General features: G+C 36.6%; 1 protein-coding gene across 1 annotated transcript in view; it reads right to left on the bottom strand.

Moving 5' to 3' along the window:
- LOC150109678 (apoptosis-inducing factor 3-like) overlaps positions 1 to 20,143 on the bottom strand; it is a 288,264-nt gene that overhangs the window by 229,940 nt on the left and 38,181 nt on the right. Inside the window, exon 4 of the mRNA XM_090402963.1 lies at positions 16,502 to 16,617. Coding sequence (XP_090259089.1) covers positions 16,502 to 16,617 — 116 coding nt within the window. The remainder of the gene's footprint in view (positions 1 to 16,501; positions 16,618 to 20,143) is intronic.

Below are 20,143 nucleotides of genomic sequence, written 5' to 3'. Positions count from 1 at the left end.
ATTCAATGTCTTTCTCTTCTTTCATTCCTCTGTTCAAATCCAAATTTACGATTGGAGTTCAGATGGTCATCTCTGCTTCCAATTTTGGCATTAAAATCACCCATTATAATTATGAAGAATTCTTTAGAATTATTGAATGTGGATTCTAATGTTTCATAGAAATCTTCTATCTCTTCATCTGGATGGTCCATAGTTGAGGCATATATTTGTATAATTTTCAGTTGGTATCTTTTATTTATGAAGAGACTTAGTTCAGCTATTCTTGATGTTATTTTATTTACAAACAGGACATTGTCCTTGATTGTTTTATTTATTAGGAATCCTACACCACCAGTTGAGTTTCTGTCACATTCACAGTGGTAGAGTATATGTCCATCTTTTAATCGCATGAGAGTCTCTTCTTTCCTTCTTATCTCTGAAAGGCCCACAACTTCCCATATTATATGTTCCAATTCCTTCATCAGTTCTTCCAATCTATTATCATCCTGCAGAGATCTGCAGTTATATGTTCCTACTAATATTCTTCTATCACTGTGCACTGTAGGTGGAGTCATTGTAGCTAATGGAGAGCTGACAATGTAGTTCTTTCCTAATATCCTCACTTTTCAATATGATATTGCCATTGAGGCCATCTGTTCACCCCCTCTAATCTTTCTCAGCTGTCAAATCTGCTGTCTTTAGTCTTTGGTCAAGTGTTTTACTTCTGACCCAGCTCGCAGATCAATAAGTTAAAACTGGTTTAAACTTGAACACTGTCTTGTATACAGCTAATTTAGTGTTCCAACTAATTTCACTCTTATTCCATATGAATTTATTCAATTGACTTCCTACCATACCAGATTTGTTGATTCTGTTGTCTATTTCCATATTTAATTTACCATCTTCACTAAAAATCGTGCCTAAGTAGCTGAAATGATTTACTTGTTCCACAGGTTCTCCGTTCACAACACAGTTGATATTTTCAATGATTTTGCCTATTTTCATTGTCTTTGACCTTCATACCATATCTATTACAACAGTTATTAAATTTAGTCAGGGTATCTTGCAGACTTGTAGTGGATTTATTTAGAAGTATAACATCGTCTGCATAAAGCAAAGAGCTGACATTAACATCTCCAATTTTGATATCATGTTTAATACCACTTTCCTTCATAATGTGATCCATATAGATAATGAATAACAGAGGGGATAATGTGCATCCTGATCTCAGACCAGATTTAACATTAAACCACTTCCTGTGCTTCCTTCAATTCCAACTGCTGACTTACAACTCAAATAAAGACTAAGTATTGCTTGATATAATGCCCCATTGACACCACATAACTGTAGCGTATTGAATAGCTTCTCTCTTGGCACCTTGTCATATACCTTTTTCAGATTGACAAAACTTAAATACAGATCTTTGTTATATTCCCATGATTTCTCAACTACTGTCGTAAAGTGAAGATCTGATCCTGACAGCCTCTATTTGGCCTGAATTCAACTTGTTCTTCACCAACTTTTCTTCCACAATTCTTCAACCATTTCTCAAGTATACTTGCATAGATCTTGCCAGGAACACTCAGTAGGGAAATACTTCTGAAATTCTCACATTCACTTTTATTTCCCTATTCATATATGAGTACTACGAGAGCTCTACTGCAATCATCAGGAATTCGTCCATCTGTGAAGGCTTTCTGAACTATGCAGTGCAGCCACTGTAACACTTTTACCTCCATACTTGGCATTTCTGTTCGAATATCATCTACTCCTGCTGCCTTTCCACATTTCAAGCCTTTGATGGCTTTTTCTACTTCAAGTATGGATATGTATTCCTGACTGTATGCTTGTTTTTACTCCCTTACTCCATATTTCAAGGATATCTTTTTCTCCCATTTTCATGTCACCTTTATCATCTCTAACTTCTTTTACAGCACTTCTTCCTCCATTTCTAAGCATCTTCAAGAACCTCCAGAATATTTTCCCACTTTCCTGACATTTATTTTCTAGGTTCTTGCCAAAGTCCTCCCATGACTTTCGTTTAGATAGTTTTATACAGTGTTTAGCTTTCTTACATTTGTCTCTATATTCTCTAAGAGCACAAACTGACTTATTTGCCAGGAACTTTTGATATGCTTTCTTCTTTTCCTTCACTGCCTCTTTAACTTCCTGTGTCCACCATGGAGTTCTGATTTTTATGTCCTTGGAGACAACCTCAACACATGCCTCTCTGGCTGAATCAATCACGGTTTTCTTCAAGGCTTGCCACTGAATCTCCAAGGGTTGGTTCCTGTTCTTAAACTCTTTCATTTTTTCTTCAATAACATTTATGTATTTTAGTCTATAGTTTACATCTGAGAGCTGCTCAACTTTTATTCGCTTTAACTCTTTCTTACATGTTATTCTTTTCAATATGAAATTCAGTTTTATCCTGCTCAAGACTAAATAGTGATCACTTCCAATTTCAAATCCTCTGTACACTCTGGTGTCCTGCACCAGGGAGAAAACATCACTATCAACAATAACATAGTCAATGAGACTTTTCTTATTCCTTGCCTCTTCTCTCTATGTGAATTTGTACACATTTTTATGTTGGAAAATGGTGTTAGTAATAACCAGTCCATGTCCTGAGCAGAAATCCAACAAGTATTTGTCATTATTATTAGCTTTGCTCTTTTATCCAAATTTTCCCAAAATATTTTTGTATGTCTGACAATCTTTTCCTACTCTGCTATTTAGATACCCAACAAGGACCAACTTTTCCTTTTTCATTGTGTTAGTTGCTTTCTCTAAAGCCTCAAAAAATTCTCCACTTCTACCTTAGTAGAACCTTCTGTGGAACCATATGCACAAATAAATCTCATTGTCCAAATCCCCATTCTGATATTTGCCCATATCACTCTACTTGAGATTGCCTGTCATTCAAGAAGATTAGCCTAGTATTTAGTGTTGAATACTATGGCTACTCCTTCTTTTCCTTGATTGTCATTGCCTGAATATAACATTTTGTATTTATTGCTCAGAAAGATCTCACCAGTTTTTGTCTTTTTTGTTTGTCACCCCTATTATGTTGACCTGGTACTAATCTAATTCCTCAGCTAGCTCCATTTCTTTGCAGTTTTTCTAATTCCATTCCTTTGCAGTAATATCTAATTTCTCAGCTAGCTCCATTTCTTTACATTCAGGCTTCTTATGTTGATAGTACCAATCTTTAACTCTGGTGATGTTGAGTTGGGTATGTTTTCAGATTTGTTCCAGTAGCTGACTTTTTTGCTGTTCACCATAGTTACCTGGCAAAAACAATGGGTGCCTTGTTTAACTGGGCGACTCTGCAGCCGGCATGAAATTTTGTCATGTTGTACCATCATTTTGTATTTTGGTTTAAGCCAATAAGAATACAATTTGGTCGGCTAAATCCCAAATTGCAAGCTCTTCCTCATTCATTCAGTATCCAAGTAGATACCCAAGTAGATTACCAATAGCCTTTCATGACAAACATCACATCAATACTTTCCTCAACTTCTAAAAAACTTGGCATTCTTTTTCCCCAAGATACTACTTTTTACCCATCTAGCAATAATCTCTTAAATCCACCCAATCTTAGAAATATTGTTCTTGTATTGAGGGCAGTGCACCAAAAACCTTTCTTAAAAATTCTTGATACCCTCCAGAGGAGGGTAGTTTAGCTGACAACTCTCTCTCTCTGATTCACTCCAATCACTGTCTCATAAAAAGAACTATAGAAAACAATAGGCAAAGAGACATATCTTTTCTAGAGGAACTTTCAGGGGTACTGCTTGACTGAACTTACATCCATCACTACTCCTCTGTCTTCCATTAAACCTCCTTCTGCCTAATATCCTTTTCGAGTAACTGAAAAACCCGCTGCATGTTCTTCCTCAGAAGAGGAGAAAATGAAAGGAAAACCTTTCATTCCATCTATATCTATTTTCTGGAATAGCTTTCCCTAACAAAATGTTTCCAACAACTAGGTCTAACTATTCAAGAAAAATAGCATTAGTTCCTTTTCTCTTAACTCTCACCTACACAAGGTACCAATATGCTACAGGTTCAGCTGCAACCTCTTGCGTGTGTGTGGGATTTATATATAAAAATGAAAACAAAATTAAACAATATGGACTGCACAATAATTTATTTATAAAGATATCATGCAATATCTTTGAGATATACACTAGAGAGTGAGTGAGTGTTCACTAGTATACTTTCAGTTTTTGATGAATATTATGCAGATTAAATTGTTTTAAGGTCAGGAAAAGGAAGAAGATAAATACTTCTTTTTCCTGATATTCTTAAAGTCAAATTTAAAGATAGTGAAATTTTCATATCTATCAGAGTAAAAAAAACACCTATAAAAGAAATCTCAGGTGTGTTTGTACTCTGATATAAATCAAGAATAACCAGTTACCTATTCATCATCCATGGAATCCACATCACAGTCATGTGTTCAAGGCTATATAAATTCAACTTAATACAATTGAACATAATAATAGGATAAACATGTGACCTGAATGACTGTTTTAGCATTTCTGGTACTGACTATGATAGTATCAAAAAGACCAGTGCAAGTATCATGGAAATTGCCACCAGGATGGGAATAATCATGCACAACAGTAGAAATATACCAAGAATAAGCCAATAACCAGATATATTCACATTAGTACTTCATGATATAAGTGATACCAAGAGATGAAAAATAAATTAATTTATTGAACTTACTAATATTTTGCTGGTTTTCTATCCAACATCATTAGAGCACAAATTATAACTGTGACAAGCATTACACAAAAACATCAGGAACAATTTGAACTGACATAGAACTAATGTCCTAACGAGGTGCCCTCTATGGACTGTTGAACAGTAAAGTTAATTTGGAGAAGTCAGGATATGTGGTCTCATAATGACTGTCTTCCAGATTATTTGCAAACGAACACAACCATACTGTGTAAAAACAATATCTTCTTCCATTTAATCCGATGTGAAGGAGTGTCCAGAGCATGGTTTGCTAGTCTTGACATGCTATAAAAATTATCACTGATGTAATTCTTGTGTTCATTAAGGTGAATATAAAATGATATACCAGTCTGTCTAAAATAGGCCAAACTGCAGGCACAAAAAACATTATACACTCCAGAATGTGCAAAAGGATAACATTGATCTTTTGGAGAGCAAATGAAGCAAGCTGAATAAGTGATTTTAAATCACAAGTGGGATGGAGATCATATTTGGAGAGAACTTTAGTTATCCTTTCCAGTGTGCTCTTAATATACGGAATTGGGATAGTTTTGCTGTGATCCTGTGTGTTGCCTGCAGAGTTGATGGGAGTGCATTTATCTATGGCTGATGGGAGTGTTTTATCTATTTTATGCAGGCTATAGCCATTTGGCTAAAAAAAGTGTCCAAAGTCTCCTGAGCTCAGTTTTAAGAAATGTGTCATTTGAACAAATAGTCCTGGATCACTGAATAAGGATTTTTTGGATGCTATACTGTTGGGATGGGTAGCGTGATTGCTATGCAAGTACCTTCGTGTATGTGCAGGTTTCTGTAAATGGAAAAGGATAATGAGCCATTAGGAAGTCTTGTCACTAGTGTATCTAGAAAGATGAGAAAATTGTTACTTTTGTTTTATACAATGATGTTTATTTTTGGATGTTGGCTATTGAGACATGCTAAAAAATGTATTTGAAGTGTCTGGGCCATGAGGCTAAATGGCAAATATATCAACATGGCAGAGCCAGACCATTGGTTTGAGTGTAGCTGTGTTGAGTGCTTGGTTTTCAAAATGTTTCAAGTAGAAGTTGACTTGTGTGTGTGTGTGTGTGTGTGTGTGTGTGTGTGTGTGTGTGTGTGTGTGTGTGTGTGTGTGTGTGTGTGTGTGTTTGGGAGGGAGGGAGAGCAGTCCAATTTGGCTGTTCATATATTTTTCTTTGCCATAAAAAGTAACTGGAATAAATGGTGAATTTGAATAACTCAATTATATCAAAGGGGAAAATGTGGCTTAATAAGAAAGGAAGAAGAAAGATAAGCAAAACAAGTGTTCTCTGACAGGTTGGCAGGAAAACCACCCAGAGGAAGACCAAGATATAGGTGGATTGATAAGGTACAAAGTGCCTTAGACAACAGAAATATAAGATCTGATAATCTTGGAGTCTTGACAAGTAACAGACTGATTTGGAGGAAAATTGTAGATAGGAAGTTAGTAATGTAAAGTAAAGTAAAGTTTTTAAAACAACGTTGGGATACAAGAGTGATACCGAACTGCGTTAAAATGAAGATCAATTTCCATTCCAAAAAAGCACTTCGTATATATAACCGTGCCAGCCTGGCATTACTACGCGAGCAAATCGCCTCTACTCGTGCTATGCTCTCAGTGACGAACGCCGCCATTGGCTCCTTACATTCAGAGCTCTCCACCGTTCTTAACCCTGAACTTTGGTCGATTCTCTCCGGTAATTCGGAAACTTCCACACAGAGAGAATTTCAAAAAATAAAAAATAAACACGTCAAGAAATATAACAACCTGGTTAAAGACAAACCACAACCACAAATTCAACCGCTCCATACAGTAGTAAACCTCTCTTCCAAAAGGCTCAACAACAATGCCATCAGCGCCCTTTGCCTCCGCCGTAATTTTGCCGTCGCTCAAAGGAAGTCCTGGTGCTTGACGTAATGGTTAATATCGAACGGGGGATCGGTTGTTTACCGTCGGAGATAGCCAACAAAATCAGACTTGATGTAGCTAACATCCTCGCTCATTCATCGCTGCCAAAAAGTAATTTATCGTATGCCCAATGCACTGCTCTCCTGAAACTACGGAAAGAAAAAAGTATTGTCATCACCAGAGCGGATAAGCGAAATGCCACAGTCGTTCTTAACACCAGTGAATATAATCGTAAAATGAACATTATCCTCCGCGATCGCGCTACCTACATCCCTTTAGAACACGATCCCACAAAAACACAAGTTAAGAAATTAAAAATCTTACTTAAAAAAGTATCTTCCTGGTCCCCTGAAGTCACGAAAAAAATTAACCCCCCCCCCCCCCCGAATATACGGTTTACCAAAAATCCACAAACCCAATTCCCCACTCAGGCCTATAGTAGATGCCACCAATGCACCTTGCTATAGACTGTCTAAGCAGCTGGCCAACTCTCTGACCCCCCCTAACCGGAAGGTCCACTTTCTTTATAAAAAACTCTACCCACTTTAAAGCCCTCACAGAAAATTTAACCTTGAATAAGACAGACATATTGGTAAGCTTTGATATCTCCTCTTTGTTTACCAACATTCCCTTAACTGACACCTTATCTCTCTTAGAAAACGTTTTTCCCGCCGACATCTTAGATCTCTTTTCCTTTGCCATTAACTCTGGATATTTCTCTTGGAAGAACAAAATCTACAAGCAGATAGAGGGAACCGCCATGGGTTCCCCCTCTCACCCCCCTTGCCAATTTCTATATGGAAGATTTCGAAAAATGAGCCATAGACTCAGCCCCAATCAAACCTTCTATCTGGCTAAGATATGTAGATGATGTGTTCTCTATTTGGCCTCATGGTCCAGACACGTTAGATTCCTTCCTCAGTCATCTCAATAGCCTACATCCAAGAATCCAGTTTACTATGGAAAAGGAAAAGAACAATTGCTTACTCTTCCTAGACACCTTAGTCACACGCCTACCTAATGATACACTTGCCTTCACTGTATACAGAAAATCCACACACAGGCAGATACATTCACAAACTCTCCCACCACCACCCCTCTCAACAATATGGCATTATTAAAACTCTTACCAAGAGAGCCCACAATCTTTGTTCCAGTGGAACTGCCCTCACTACTGAGCTTAACCACATACACAACACTTTCCTTTCCAATGGCTACAGTGATCACAGTATCAAAAAATAATCAACTCCTCCCCCATTCCCCGTCCTTCTCGTCAACAAGAATTTAAAAATGCCATCACCATACTCTACATCCGTGGCACATCCGAAAAAATAGCCAAGATACTAAAAAAGTACAACCAACACACAGCATATAAGCCCCACCGCAAACTTGCTACCCTTATCCCTTCTACGAAAGATCAGCTCCCTCCTCTCTCTCTACCTGGAGTTTACAAAGTACCCTGTTCCTGTAAGCTGGCGTACTTTGGACAGACAGGCAGATCAGCATCCATCTGCCTAGAGGAACACAAGTCTTACATCTGCAAACACAACTATGGCCATTCAGGCTTGGCTGACCATGTTTTGGATACCACCCACAGAGTATCTTGGAAGAAAACCACCATGCTCCACCACAGCAAATTCAAGAAAGAGAGACTTTTCTTGGAAGCAGCAGCAGCTCTCAAAAACCAACCAAATCTGAATAAATATGGTTGTATTAAGCTTCCGAAGATTTGGGAAACACTCATCACCAGAGGTCCCACCTTACTTTCCAGGCCACCTACTACTGCCCTTAGAGGGCGCTCCAACTAGATAGGACTTTAGTGTCACCCACGTGGTTGGGCTCAGTATTGTTTATTATTTGTGTGTATGTTACATTAACTGTTTTTGTAATCCCCGTAGATGTCCTAGTGACTAGGACGAAATATAGGAAGTATTAAATTCTATTTTAATTCTTTTTGAGTGTTGTAAAAAATCCATTAAGCCTCCAACATGATGTCCTCACAGCACTTAAGCCTCTACACACGAAGTAATGATGTAAATTTTTCATGTAGTACTATCATATCCTGTACACCCCTTGATGGTACATAGCAGGAATTTGATGATGATGAATTTTAGGGAGTCCATATAACTTAGGTTTGACATGAAAAGGTTTAAGATCTTTGGTAATCTCTTTTTGGGCCAAAATGTAACTTTAATAGTTTACATACTTTTTTCCTTTTGGGATTTGGTATGATTCCACTCTATAATTGATAAACAGAGGAGTCCTTAAGAAGATTATTCATTTTTCTATTATAATCTGTTCAGACCATAATAACAGAAACAGCCTTTTTCAGCTTTGGTTGAATTTTTTTTTTTTTTTTTTCCTGTATAACTTTTTAAATGCTGCTATTTCTTCAGTTGGAATATTATTTTTGGAAGGTCCAGATTTGGTCAGAATATGGGCCACATCAAATGAGATCATAAGATACCACATTCCACACCAGTCATTATTTTCAGAAATGGTACTTTTGTGGGAAAAATGATGAAATTATGTTTTCAACTAAGTGCATTGACAGTATTTTCTGAGAGTGCTTGTGACAAAAAATTCACCAATACATGTTCTTGAGTTGCAGTTGGCAAGTGTTACAATGTTGAAGAGTCTCAAATTTTTTAAAATGGCAATCCTAAACATTCTTAAATTCTTTAGTGTTAACATTTTCTGAGAGGATATATAGAATTGACCACAGCTCTACATTAAGTATTTCAGAATTTCTATCAATTCAAAATTTTTTTTCTCTCCAAATTTTGTAACTAAAAATGTTCTAGAATGTAATCTCCTCTGAATGGGTCATACTTACTCATCTCTGTGGGTAACTATAAGGTGCATGCACACCTTATGGAGTCACTCCAAAGAGTGAGACTTCAGAGAACTAAAAGGTGATGGTTACTTATTAGATAGATGAGCACTCTCAGAAAATACACACACATATACATAAATATCAAGAAGGGAGAAGAAATTCGTAAAGATTATATCCATTATAAAGAATAAACTGGTAGCTTAATCCTGAATTGCCAGTCTATCCTAGTGGCTACGTGGACAGCACTTCTACTCTTCAATCAAGAAGTTGTAGAGTTTAATCCCAATGCGAGCATTTAGAAGTTGGATTCATAGATGTCGCAACTTTCACGTTAAGGTTGCCTCTTCAGATAAGTGGCAGATGACTTTCATCACTCAGAATAATACTACTCTGCTTTTTACAAGCCTGATGTGGTTTGGAAAAGTTCAATTTTTGGTCTAGTATTAAGGCTTATATACTGGTTTAAACTCATTATATAACTCAACATAGATATAATGGAATGAATACAGAACAGAGGAACAATAAAATAGAAGTTTATTGGATCCTATATATTGTCTCTGACATCAAGGATACGATCTCAAAATTGTAAAATGTGTGCGTGCATGCGCACGCGCACACTCACACACACAACCATTCAAAACAACAATTGGAAAAAAATTAGACTAAAAGCCTAATGTCCTATAAGGGGCTGTTGCTGGCTAGACCAAACCATTGGGTGGGAGACATGAAAATTAATGTTCCAAATTTTGGGAAGTTTAACACAACCATATTTATTAAGATCAGGTTGTTTAACAAATCTGCAGCTGATTCTAAGAAAAGTCTCTCAAATTTTTATTTGTTGCCATGAAGCATAGTTACTTCTTCCCCTGTTTGATTCTGTGAAAGGTATCAAAAGCATGGTCATCAAGATAAGACTGACCATAGTTATGACCCCATCATCAACATAAAATTCCTGACATATACCCTCAGGGAGTATATGTCAGGAATCTTATGATAGTACTACATGAAAAGTTACATCACTACAAACTTCTTATTACCAATTTTCCTCCAGATTAACCTGTTATCTGTCAACATTCCAATATTATCAGATCTTTTATTTCTGTCTTCTAAGGCACTTTTTACTGTATCAATCTTGGTCTTCCTCTGGATCTTTTTCCTGACATCCTAGCAAAGAACACTTGTTTAGCTAATCTTTCCTCTCCCATTCTGTTCAAGTGGACATGCCACTGGAGATTAGCTCTGTTAACATATTCCTGAATCTAACAATGCCAAGTTCATTCCCAATATCCTCGTTTTTAATATAATACTGCCATTGATGCCATCTGATCATCCCCCTAATCTTTCTCAGGCCTCTCATATCTGTGGCCTCCAGTCTTTGATCAAGAGGTATTTCTAGTCCAGATCTCAGGTTCATAAGTTAAAATAGGTTTGAACACTGTCTTATATACAGCTAGTTTAGTGTTTTGACTAATCTCACTCTTATTCCATATAAATTTATTCAATTGACTTCCTACCATACCAACTTTGCTAATTCTGCTGTCTATTTCCAAATTTAATTTGTCATCTTCACTAAAAAAGTGTACCTATATAGCTGCAATGTTTTACTTGTTCTATAGGTTCTCCAATTTTCCTCCAGATTAGCCTGTTATTATCTGTCAACATTTCAATATTATTGTCGGCCTGCTTGGCCGAGTGGTTAGCCTACACGCTTTCCAGCCAAATGGTTGCGGGTTCAAATCACGCCCACGGCAGGATTTGAACCCGCAACAAATTTGAAGGGCACCTGCTCTACAAATCTCCATCTCCTGGCGTGGGCGTGGGAGATGGAGATTTGTAGAGCAGGTGCCCTCCCTCCCTCGATGAGTCTTTGGACTCACTGGAGGAATTATGCAATAATAATAATTACCAGATCTTATATTTCTGTCTTCTAAAACACTTTTTTACTATATCAATCCACCTAGATCTTGGTCTTCCTCTGGATCTTTTTCCTGCCATCCTAGCAAAGGTTATCAGTAATAGTGCAGATGTGGCAGTCCTGCAGGATTTGAATAAACTAGACAGATGGGCAAATGAATGGGGATATCGGTTCAATGCAGCAAAATGTAAAGTCTAGAGGTTTGAGATCCATCGATGGGAGGATGCATACTCGATTGGAGGAGCTGTACTTGAGGAGGTAGGGGAGACAAGAGATCTGGGAGTGATGATTGATAGAAAACTTAAATTCAGGAAGCATATTGCAAAGGCGATGAGGGTAACTCAGAGGATTACTGCAACACTGAGAAGGACGCTGACCTGCAGAGATAAAAGAGTTATCATTCCATTGTATAAGACCCTGATCAGACCACACTTAGACTATTGTTCTCAGATTTGGTCCCCAGGATTTGAAGGGGATAAATTGACTGTGGAAAGGGTACAGAGGGCAGATAACAAAGTTGATTTCAGGACTGTACAATATGAGTTATGAGGATCGACTGAGAGAATGTGGACTGCAGAGTTTGGTGGATAGAAGAAGGAGAGGTGACATAATTGAGACTTTTAAACTGTTGAGAGCCAGTTACAGGGTAGATATTGGAGAGTTCTTTAACTTGGTGGAACAGCGGGTAGAGCGATGACAAGGGACCATCCTTGGAAGTTACGGAAGGAGGCTGTGCACAAGAGGGTGAAGAGTGGTTTCTTTGAGTGGAGGGTGGTTGAACCTTGGAATGTATTGCCTGAGAGAGTGGTTAGAGCCGGAACGGTCAATGGGTTCAAGGAGTGGTATGATAGACTTTGTGTTTCCTAAAAACAACCTCCCACGACGAGTCTTTTGACTCCATGATGATGTTTGATGTTTCAATGTTTCTGCCTATTTTCACTGTCTTTGTCTTTTCAATGCTGATTTTCATAGGAAATTTATACAGCAGTTACAAGGGGGAAAGGAATCTAGAAAGTTCTGATAACACCTAGAACAAAAATGTGATATTAAAGCATCTGATATTACCACAAGAAAGAACATATGAGGATATAAAAATATAAGAACATAACTTACCTTCATAACTCTGCTACACAAGTATGTTCTTTCTTGTGGTTATATCAGTTGCTTTAATATTATTTTTGTTCTAGGTGTTATCAGAACTTTCCTGACCCCCCCCCCCCCCCAATATTCAATTTGGTCAGGGAATCTTGCAAACTTCGCCTGGATTAATTTAAGAGTATAACACCGTACAGAGTTGAGATTAGCATATCCGATTTTGATATCAGATTGAATACCACTTTCATTCATAATGTGATCCATATAAGATAATGAATAACAGTGGGATAATGAACACTCTTGTTGTTACCTGATTTAACATCAAACCATCTTCCTGTACATCCTTCAATTCTAACTGCTGATTTACAACTCAAATAGAGACTATGTATTGCTTGGTATAATGTTCCATTTACTCTATAACTGGAGCATTTTGAACAGCTTTGCTCTTGGCACCTTGTCATATGCCTTTTCCAGATCTACAAAACATAAAAATAGATCCCTGTCATATTCTCATGATTTTTCAACTATTTGTCTTAAAGTGAAAATCTGATCCTGACAACTTCTGTTGGGCCTGAAACCAGCTTGTTCTTCTCCAAGCTTCGTTTACACAATTTTTCTTAACTGTTTCTCAAGAATACTTGCATAAATCTTACTATGCATACACAGCACAGAAATTTCTCTAATTCTCACATTCAGCTCTATTCGTTTTATATAAATATATATATATATATATATAAGGATACCAAGTAATTTTATAAACTTGGTTTTTTTACTCCTTCTCCCAAGTAAGCAAAACAGTTAAGTTTGCGCCTGAACGTAGTTCAAGTCTAAAGGTAGTGCAACACCAGGGCAACTTGTGGTAAAGGTGGATAAAGCTCTGATCACTATTCTTAGTATTTCCCATAATGTAAAACACATCTCACTAGGAAATGTATACTGTTATACATTATGGGTGTGTGTGTGTGGGGGGGGGGTCACTACCCAGACCGGTTTCAACCTTTTTTGAGGTCTCCTCAGTGAGTAACTAGATCCTGAAATACCAAGGTTTTTAGTAATACAGTACCCATATATATATATATATATATATATATATATATATATATATATATATATATATATATATATATATATATATATATATATATATATATATATATATATATGTTAAATATGTTAAAGATACCAAGTAATTTTAAACCTGGTTTTACTCCATTTCCCAAGTAAGCAAACAGACTAAAAGTCAAGTTTGCGCCTGCAATTGATGCAAGTCTAACTGATCCCACAGGTAGTGCAGGATCAGGGCAGCTCGTGGCAAAGGTGGAACAAGCTCCGATCACTAATCTTAATATTTACCTTTAATGCCAAAACACATCTCCAAGAAGAGGATGTATAATGTTTTGTGTTAAAGGCAAGGGGCCACTACCCAGACCGGTTTCGACCTTTATTGAGGTCTCGTCAGTGGGAGCTAGGCTAGAAATAGAAATACCAAGATTTAGTCATACAGAGCTTGTAAGTATTTCGCCAAAACAAGTTACCATAAGGTGTTTTAACCTTATTAAATAAAAATCTCTTATTTAATAAGGTTAAAACACCTTATGGTAACTTGTTTTGGCGAAATACTTACAAGCTCTGTATGACTAAATCTTGGTATTTCTATTTCTAGCCTAGCTCCCACTGACGAGACCTCAATAAAGGTCGAAACCGGTCTGGGTAGTGGCCCCTTGCCTTTAATACAAAACATCATACATCCTCTTCTTGGAGATGTGTTTTGGCATTAAAGGTAAATATTAAGATTAGTGATCGGAGCTTGTTCCACCTTTGCCACGAGCTGCCCTGATCCTGCACTACCTGTGGGATCAGTTAGACTTGCATCAATTGCAGGCGCAAACTTGACTTTTAGTCTGTTTGCTTACTTGGGAAATGGAGTAAAACCAGGTTTTAAAATTACTTGGTATCTTTAACATATTTATACCCAAGGTAAAAATACTTCCTACATTTATATCTCCTCCAGAGATTTTTATTTAATAAGGTTAAAACACCTTATGGTAACTTGTTTTGGCAAAATACTTACAAGCTCTGTATGACTAAATCTTGGTATTTCTATTTCTAGCCTAGCTCCCACTGACGAGACCTCAATAAAGGTCGAAACCGGTCTGGGTAGTGGCCCCTTGCCTTTAATACAAAACATCATACATCCTCTTCTTGGAGATGTGTTTTGGCATTAAAGGTAAATATTAAGATTAGTGATCGGAGCTTGTTCCACCTTTGCCACGAGCTGCCCTGATCCTGCACTACCTGTGGGATCAGTTAGACTTGCATCAATTGCAGGCGCAAACTTGACTTTTAGTCTGTTTGCTTACTTGGGAAATGGAGTAAAACCAGGTTTTAAAATTACTTGGTATCTTTAACATATTTATACCCAAGGTAAAAATACTTCCTACATTTATATCTCCTCCAGAGATTTTTATTTAATAAGGTTAAAACACCTTATGGTAACTTGTTTTGGCGAAATACTTACAAGCTCTGTATGACTAAATCTTGGTATTTCTATTTCTAGCCTAGCTCCCACTGACGAGACCTCAATAAAGGTCAAAACCGGTCTGGATAGTGGCCCCTTGCCTTTAATACAAAACATCATACATCCTCTTCTTGGAGATGTGTTTTGGCATTAAAGGTAAATATTAAGATTAGTGATCGGAGCTTGTTCCACCTTTGCCACGAGCTGCCCTGATCCTGCACTACCTGTGGGATCAGTTAGACTTGCATCAATTGCAGGCGCAAACTTGACTTTTAGTCTGTTTGCTTACTTGGGAAATGGAGTAAAACCAGGTTTAAAATTACTTGGTATCTTTAACATATTTATACCCAAGGTAAAAATACTTCCTATATATATATATATATATATATATATATATATATATATATATATATATATTAGGGTTACCAAATAATTTTTTAAACTTGGTTATTTTACTCCTAATCACAAATAAGCAAACAGTTAAGTTTGCGCCTGAAACGTAGTTCAAGTCTAAAGGTGGTGCAACACCAGGGCAACTCAAACACCCAGACCAGTTTCAACCTTTTTTTGAGGTCTCCTCAGTGAGTAGCTAAACCCTAAATACCAAGGTTTTAGTAATACAGAGCCTTATCAACTTTACCTATATAAGTTGCTACAAGGTGTTTTTATAGTATGGGATTAGGATTTTTTATTATTATTATTTTTGGGATTAGGAGTAAAATAACCAAGTTTAAAAAATTACTTGGTAACCCTAATATACATTATTCCCAAGGTAAAAAAACTTATTTACATATATATGGGTACTATGAGAGCTCTACTCCAATCATCAGGAATTCATTCCTTTCTGTCCAGGCCTTCTAAATGCAGTGCAGTCACTGCAAGACTTTCATACCTCCATATTTTAGCATTTCTGGTAGAATATCATCTACTCCAGCTGCTTTTCCACGTTTCAGGCTTGTGATAGCTTTTTCTACTTCAAGTACAGATACATACCAGATGGCATTCCAGTTGAGTGTTTTCTACCATCATGCTATCACTGCTTATTTCATTTAGGCTACATATGGAAGAAAGTCCATTTTCACAAGGCTCAATAGGTTGGTATAAAAAATATCCTGTTTTGTTCCATCCTGCACTCACAGAGCACCTCTACCAGGATGCCTCATGAGAAGGATCAAACTATGTCAAATGCCGCAAGTTATTACAATGTTACGAAATCTAACAATGCCTCTTGCGCTTAGATGCACTGGACTTGCAAGCCACATTTACTAATTTATTCATCTAAGAAATAAGTAAATTGATTTATTAATCTAATAAATGTTTAATGTCAAACAAAACGCTCTGAAAATTTTACTTTACATATGAGCATTCATACTATATTCTCTGTGCAAATTTAATAAACGAAGCCATTTTAATTTTAATAAAAATGTTCACACCAAAAATTAGACATTCATTAGTCAACAAAAGCAGTTAGTAACATACCTTTTGAAATCTACGACCCAAACTCTCCCCAAGAGTAGCCTCAAATGGAACACTGTTTCTAACAATAATAGTAACAGATTCTGCTTTATCTGCTAAAGTTGCTGCTACTTCCATACCTGTATACAAATGTTAATTAACTATGTGCAATTGAAAATTAGCATGCATATAACAAAAAGTTCATGACTTAACATCTCATCTGAAAAAGAAATAGTAAACCAATTTATAGAAACAAATTTCTCTTAACATATTTAATCATCAATTTTCTCATACATACCCTCAAGGGGGTGTTCAGGCTATAATGACAGCACTACATGATTAAATTTACATTATTATTAATCTCCTATTAACAATTTTCCTCCAAATGAGCCTATTATTTGTCAGCACTCCAATATTGTCATATCTAGCATTTCATTCTTCTAAGGTATTTCTAAATGAATCAATCCACCTAGACCTTGGTCTTCCTCTGGCCCGTTTTTTGCCATCATGTTATGTTAGATTAGGCCCTCTCAAACATTCTTGAATGTAAACAATGTCAAGTTACTTCCTAATATCTTCATTTTTAATATTCATTCTGCCCATTCCATCCACTGATGCCATCTGTTCAAGCCAATGATTTTTCTCAGAACTCTCATATCTTTAATCTTTGTTCAAGTACTTTATTTCCAATCTGACTCTCAGATCCATAATCTAAAATTGATTTGAACACCATCTTATATACTGCTTGTTTGGTGTGTTTTGGCTAATTTCTCTCTTATTCCATATAAATTTACTCAACTGCCTCCCCACCATTCCAACTTTGCTTATTCTGTTGTCTATTGACAGATATAATTTCAAACTTAACTAAAAGCTGCATAAATAATTGAAAAACCTTACTTGTTCTATAAGTTTTCCATTGAGAATGTATCTGAAGTTTCTATGTTCTTGCCTATTTTCATAGTTTGTCTTTTTTATTGCTGATTTTCATGACAAGTTTGTTACAGCTGTTATTCAATTTAGTTAAAGAATCCTGAAGTCCTGCAATGGACATGCTTAGAACTACTACATTATCTGCATAAAGGAAAGCGTTGATATCTCTGATTATAATATGAGGTTTAATATTACTTTCTTTCAAAATGCAATCTGTATAGATGATGAATAAGAGCGGAGATAATGTGCATTCTTGTCTTGCACCTCATTTTACATCAAACCATGTAAATATATTTTCTTCAATTATAATTGCTCACTTAAAACTTAAATAAAACTATATATATAGCTCTTATTCATAAACTATATGGATAATCTATACTACGATTATATGGAAGTGATTATTTTGTAGGACTCCTGGCTAGCTCCATGGGACCCGCTAACCAACGACAGCTGCGATCCTCCATTCATATTGCGGGTTGGATGGTTCTGGCAGCCCATTCCGTAAAAAATGCTGCTATGTAAAGCATCATGTCTACACAGAAAAGAATTAAAGCCCGGGTAGTCTCAATATGTCCGGAACGATGTTGTCACGGTGATATAGCAGGTCCTGCTGTATTGTCAGTTCGTGACTTCTATAAAGAAACTCGATGCAGAAATTGCTTGAATATTGCTACTTGGAATGTAAGAGGATTGAATAGATGTGGGAAATTGGCTAATGTGATGAGAGAGAGATGGAGAGATTGAATATTAGTATACTAGAAATAAGTGAAACTTTTTGGAAAGGATAATCAGATTTTGAGTCGAAACTTCCAAATGGCAATATATATAAATATAAAATATATACATCAGGTGGTGAAATATCAAGAAGAGGTGTAGCATTTATTGCAGAGAAGAAAACTAATAAAAACATTATCCATATAATTAAAAAAATCAGATAGAGTGATGGCAATTCTAGTGAAATCTAAACCTAGAGATATGCTGATCATTCAAATATATGCTCCTACAGAACAGAATGAGGAAGCAGAAATAGATATCATGTATGATGAAATAGAATGATGTATAAAGGTAGTCGGAGGCAAGAAAGATCGAGTTATTTGTGCTATGAGCAACTGGAACGCAAAAGTTGGATCAGAGAAAACATCTACACACGTGGGTCCATTTGGACTTGGAATGAGAGAGGACCAAAGCTATTTATTAACTTAAACGTTAATATTTCGTTGGTATTATATCCAGCATTTTCAGAACATATAAACAAAGTTTGTTACAGCAGTGAGACAACCGCAATCCGGTGTAACAGTGGAATAGTATGAGTAATTGTAGCATGCAACACAGAGACTAAAGTCCTAATTAGGTGCCATCTAAGTTTAAAAAAAAAAAAAAAAAAAAAAAAAAAAAAAAAAAAAAAAAAAAACAGATACTAATTTGGTCTTAGGATGACTGTCTCCCAAACTTTGGCAGATTTATACAGCCATACTTGTTTAGGTTTGGAGTATGTTTCAGGACTTCTGTTGATTCCAGGAACAACCTCTCTGACTTGTAAAAGCTTCTGTGCAGTACTTTTGTTTTCTTTCCAACTGATCCTGTGTGCAGGGGTTTCCAAAGCATGGTCTGCCAGACCCGACTTGCCATAGCAAAAGTGCTGGATATATTTTTTGTGTTCACCGAGGCAGATGTCCACAGTTCTTCCTGTCTCTCCATAGTAATCTCAATGATATGAACAGGACACTTCATAGACTCCTGAATGCGATAAAGGAGAGAATCTGTCCTTAGGTGAACGGATGAGAGTTGCCAATTTCACATAAGGTTTAAATACAGTGCGTAGTTGGTGTTTGTTAAGCACCCTACACATCTTTTCAGATGTGCCTTTAATGTATGCGATGGTGATACTTTTGTTGTAGTCTTCTCTGGTAGATAGTGGGGGGGGGGGGGAGAAGCATTTGGTATTTTATCTATCTTGTGGGGATTATAGCCATTGGTTAGGAAGGTGAGAAAGTTCAGCAGTGAAAGCAATGTCATTGGAACAAATTGCTCTAGCTTTATGGATTAATGTTTTTAAGATACCATATTGTTGAGAAGTGATGGTGTGATTGTTTGTGTAAATATCTCCCTGTATGCGTGGGTTTTCTATAAACCGAGAATGATAAGGAACCTTCTGGAAGACGTGTGATAAGTGTGTCCAGGTCATTGGCTTCTAGTTCCATTGTAAAGTGGATTTTAGGATTTTGGCTATTTAGATGCACTAAAAATGTATTCAATGTGTCTGGGTCATGTGGCCAAATAGTAAACACATCATCAACAAAGCATAGCCAGAGACTAGGTTTGAGAGTGGCTGTGTTGACAGCTAGCTTTTCTAGATGTTGTATGTAGAAGTTAGCTAAGGAGGGAGAAAGGGGGGATCCCACAGCTGTCCCATCTAATTGTTTGTATAATTTTACCTTTCCATGTAAAATAACCTGCTTGTACTGTGAATTTAAATAGCTGAAATATATCAGGGGGAAATTGTGAATTTAGTAATTAAGAGTTTCAGTTAATGGTACATTTGTGAATAATGAGGTGATATCAAAACTCACCATTAAGTCTGAACTTTTTAAGGTGTGGTTTTCTAAAATACTTTTTTAGGTGGGTACAATTTTTAACAAAAGAGGGAGAATTGTTTGTGCAAGTGGCTAGTAGTTTGGCTAAATGTTTAGCAAGTTTATATGTGGGACTGTTTAAACTATCTACAATAGGGTGTAA

This window comes from Typopeltis vanoorti, chromosome 2 (assembly GCF_054136105.1).
Source record: "Typopeltis vanoorti isolate ZY-2024b chromosome 2, IOZ_Tvanoo_1.0, whole genome shotgun sequence".
Lineage (NCBI taxonomy): Eukaryota > Metazoa > Arthropoda > Arachnida > Uropygi > Thelyphonidae > Typopeltis > Typopeltis vanoorti.
Note: the sequence above shows the minus strand (reverse complement) of the source record. Positions and strands in the feature narration are given on the sequence as shown.